Consider the following 4,892-nt stretch of genomic DNA (forward strand, 5'->3'; position numbering starts at 1 on the left):
TCTATTAAGAATTCATTCCAGAAGCAGTCTGAATTGGACGCACATCTAAAGAGTTTAGAAATGAATGTCAATACAAAACATTGAATGGAATATATACATAGCTTCGTACACAGCTCACAATTCCAAATGGGAACCAGGTAGCTAAGTAAACAAGTCATCTTGAAAAAAAATGTAATAGCTGTTTATAGGCATCAGAAATGGTCACATACATGGATCACATAGATCGCTGAGAAAAGAATACGGAACAATTGCTTATAAGGCTTATCGGAAACAACCTTCACCCATATAAAGGAAGACGGTTCAAAAACCTTTCTTTGAAACTTAAAAACAATTCAACAACCTTTCATCTCATCAACTGGATGGTATGTACCATGGTTACTGAGTTCAAATATTCGATATCATAAAGATATCATAAAAATTAGAATAAAAAGTTTTCAATTCTGAAAAAACCTATACATATATCTTAAATATTTGGACACATATATTTTGATTTTCTTTTTAGTTCATTTTCAATTTTGAATAATTTATAATAACTTTAGATAGTATAACAATTTTAGAACTACAGTTCAACAAAAAAAAATATACATTTTATCTTCCCTCGAAAATTTTTAAATAATTTGTAATAACTTTGGATAATATAACAACTTTATAACTACACTTAAATAAAAAAGGAAAAAAATCTACATTTTCTCTTTTTTCCATAAACTTAAATTTAACACGGTTTTTAAGATTCAAAACATATTTTTCCAAAATTCTTATATAATAGATAAATACAAAAATCATTGTTCTAAATTTGTTAATTTAGAATTTGTCAAAATAAAATTTGTAAATGAAAATTGGAAATTTCCAAATCTAACCATTATTTCTATTTCTTTTCTATAATTGAAAAATATTTCTATTTCTTTTCTTTACCTTTTAAATACACATAATTATCTATATGTGTTTAGACGTTAAAATTCTATGCACATGAATTCTTAGTAAAGCCATACCTTCCCAACGCCAAAGCACACCTATAGTTTATGTCTGACCAGAAAGTCTAGCACTCGAATTACCTCTAACCAGACAGTCATACCCCTTTCTAAAGACAATCCTACATTACAAGTAACGCTTTCATTATGGACGACGTGGTCGAATGACCAACACCGTGGACGAATTTTATTTCATCAAAAATTCGCCGTTTGAATCGTATTTACAAATTTCCAAAAAAATGTGATTCGACCAAATTTGGCGGCTATGGTATGTACGACTAAAAATAATAATAATAGGTATATATTATGGAGTTGTTTATAATGCGATTTTTTGGAGATTTCGGTGATGGAATCCGGCGGAAGAAATTGAGATTAAATCATGATTTGTTGCAGTTAAAATGGTTTTTTAACTGCATATTCGGATTCAGCACCCTGAAAAACCACTGGGACGCTTTGATTGTGCAGAAACTAGCTATCAAACTTGCGATTCCAATAAATTGCTGCTGGATTTTCACCGGCAAAACCCGCAGGAAAGGCTTTCAAAAAGTCGCGTTATAGACGGCTGGAGCTAATCAGCCATATATTGGGTATTTAATGCCCTCAGAGTAGCACGTCACTTAGCCCGATAACACCGGAACGGGCAAATATTATTTAATGTCGAATTTGCCTGCTCCCGTGTTATCGCGTGCTGCTCTGAGGGCATTAAATACCCAATATATTGCTGGTTAGCTCTTTCCTCCATCACGTGGGTTATCTCCTCGTCCGATTCGAGGACCGGGTCCAACCCTTCACACTCACGCCCATTCCTGCTTCTCCCATACGAACATATTTAATGCAGTCGAGAGCTCCATGTTGACGTCAGTTGATCTTCTCCAAACATGCGGTGGCGGCAGGTTGGAAAACCTAACAATACCTGCAATAACACGTGCATTTTACTGGACTTTGTCAAGTAAGTTGCGTTACATAAACGATCAGAGACAGCTCACTTCTGGTTGTATATTCGTATGCATTGCAGGCTCCTAATACTACCTAACAATATATTCCTCGTAAAACAAGTATATACGCTTCAGGATGATTCCGATCCATTGCCTGGAAGCAACCTGATGGTCAATGGATGCTACATCACTATGCGAATCAGGAATCGATATTCCTTTCTAACCCTACTGCCTCGCAATTACATAAAAAAAATAAACGCTAATTTCGGTCCATAAGGCAAGCAAACCGCAAGTTCATAGCGCCAAACGAGGATACAGCGTTGTATGTATAAAATTTTAGCCCTTTGAGGCGACCGGGTTCTCAATCCCTATGCAGCGCAGAGAAATTAGAGAAATTAAATGATCTGATCATTTTTGTCATAGAATAGTCGGCGAGCCTAATTGGTAGGAATTAAGCAGAGAAAGAAAGAAAAAATAGAAAGATTCGCCACGACAATTCGGTCTTTTCTTGGCCATGAATACGGAATGCAAGATATCGGTTGAAGCCGCAGCCATGAAGGGCTGCGATTACAGAACTGTACAACTGATGGCTCTGGACGAGCCATGGCATCTCATGGTCGAAGAGGAATCTGCCAACGTGCCCACGGCGGTGGAAGGGGATCGTCAGAAGCTGGACGAAAAAGCTGCAACAATATCAGGTGAAGGCGAATTTTTTTCTGCTTCAGAGGCCACTGATTACCCTATATTAATTGATTTTGAGAAAATATCCCTTTGGGATCATGGAGACAATCTTAACGTGGGCATTAGAATGGAAGATGCGGTTTACATGAAGAAGAGGTTAATGGAATGGGTTCATGCAGTTGCAGCTTATATTCGTTTACTTCATGAGATAACCTAAAAGGAATGGACGATATATTCTACAGAACGTCCAAATTTGGTTTCTTCTATTATGTAAATATCATATATTCGACAGGTATTGCTATTGTTGCAAAAACGCTAAAATATACATGTCCAGAATTGTTTGAGAAATAAATAGCCGCCGCCTTGGCATATTTGTCATGACTGAAGAGGAAGAAGGTTGAGTGTCAGAACCAGCCCTTACCAGGCATGGAGAAAAAACATCCCTTCTTCCTGACAACTGATCACAGTTCCTGCAAGGCCTGGCAATTTCGATTTCTTTTCGTCATAGGATTATAACTTGTGCGTAAGATAATAATTTTCATATGGTGTGAAAATTATGTTGTATATTGATCGAAAATAAAAGATATCCGACCTTGCCGTATTTGGTCCAAGTTGTATGGGAAACGTATGTGGCAGTCTGCATTGTCTATGGATATCAAAGTCTTATGGATCTGCATTGATGGAACATTTATATGACTCGTTATGCTAATTTGTTATAAGCTTTGATGAGGAACATGGGATAAATTTTGTTGGGCATTACTTATCATGGTTTCTCTGCCTGTGAATTTTCCTTATCCTACTTGGTCACAATATGTTCAAGGACGGATTGAAGGTAGATAATGGTCTGGATTACTTCTTCTCTACATCATGGTTTCTTTGCCTTTGAAAATTTTCTATTCTTCTTGGTCACATTGTAAGTCTGATACAGTAATATATGGTTTAATGGTAAGTTTGTCGGGTGAAACTAACCAGACAGCAGTTCAATGAGAGGTTTAATAGTAAATTTAGTTGGGTGAAACTAATTAGACTGGGTTCAAATCTTTTTGAGTATATGGCCTGCTAAATTTGGCTCAGTAGTAGACTCCCCATTTCTGAGTGGCTATTACTAAATGAAAATCTTGTATATCTGACTTGCATATTGCCAAATATAATTTTAGTGTTATAAGGGAGCTACCAAAATTGATCCTAAACTACTCCTAAATTAATCCAAAAAACTGCTATATTTTGGCTCAGTAGTAGACTCCCCATTTCTGAGTGGCTATTACTAAATGAAAATCTTGTATATCTGACTTGCATATTGCCAAATATAATTTTAGTGTTATAAGGGAGCCACCAAAATTGATCCTAAACTACTCCTAAATTAATCCAAAAAATTATCCATAAAACATGGTTAGAAAAAATAAAACATAACAGTAAAGCCCTTAAAACGTGATATCTTGATAGAAAAACCATTTCCTTGGGATATTTTGATGGTACAGGCTAAGTAAATTCACGTTTATGTAGATGTGAGATATCTTCTGCCTAAGGGTAAAAAGGTATATTCTACCTATCTAATGGTAAAAGGTCTTTTTTTTCCAAATTTTGAACAGGTCAATAGATGACTGGGTCAAAATGCATGCAATCCTCAACTCTCTCATTGACTATGTATGTATTTATTTCTTAATTCATATCAATGGTGAGTGTAAATTTGTTAATAGAATGTATATAAGGGTCTTACAGACTTTGAAAGCTAATAGCTAAAGCTCTCCCAGAGAATATACAAAGCGGAGGATTCTTCTTTGAGGCAATACATTCAATCCACTTTTTATTTAGAATCTCAAGGTCTACCTGGATAGTTTGGATGAATGAATATGCCCACTGCTGAGCCTTCATTTTGATGCAAATTTCTTTCCTCATGAGACTACGATTGAGCATAAACAACATAGAGAATTGTTATCTTTCCTTGGAGATATTTTGTGATGATGGTTATATTGTAGATTGTAAAACTATTAGTGATGATTGTATGACTACTAAGATATACGTAGACAAGATATGGAGAATGGTAATGTTTTTATGGTTCTTTCTTTAAATCTTCAGTTTTAAAAATATAATTTATTTTTTTAATTTAATAAATAAATTATGATTTTTTTCAGAAACAAATATCTTTATCTAAAATAAATCATAATTATATTTAAACGTATAGAATATTTACATAGATTTATTACTATCAATTTTTTTTATATAAATTTATTACACTACTTGAACACCACCATTTCCATGGATGAGTTGCCATGGAAAGATAAGTAACGTTGAAACCCTGAAGCTTTTG

General features: G+C 34.7%; 1 protein-coding gene across 1 annotated transcript; it reads left to right on the forward strand.

Moving 5' to 3' along the window:
• Window positions 1-2,184: 2,184 nt before the first annotated feature.
• LOC149261917 (uncharacterized) lies at window positions 2,185-3,194 on the forward strand. Its single transcript, XM_089382650.1, has one exon. It carries the CDS (start codon window positions 2,418-2,420, stop codon window positions 2,799-2,801), a length of 384 nt encoding a protein of 127 aa, XP_089238776.1. The 5' UTR covers window positions 2,185-2,417; the 3' UTR covers window positions 2,802-3,194.
• Window positions 3,195-4,892: the final 1,698 nt, after the last annotated feature.

The sequence above is a fragment of the Pinus tabuliformis genome, chromosome 6 (assembly GCF_031772625.1).
Source record: "Pinus tabuliformis cultivar Carrire ecotype Pingquan chromosome 6, CPIR1, whole genome shotgun sequence".
In the NCBI taxonomy this organism is placed as follows: domain Eukaryota; kingdom Viridiplantae; phylum Streptophyta; class Pinopsida; order Pinales; family Pinaceae; genus Pinus; species Pinus tabuliformis.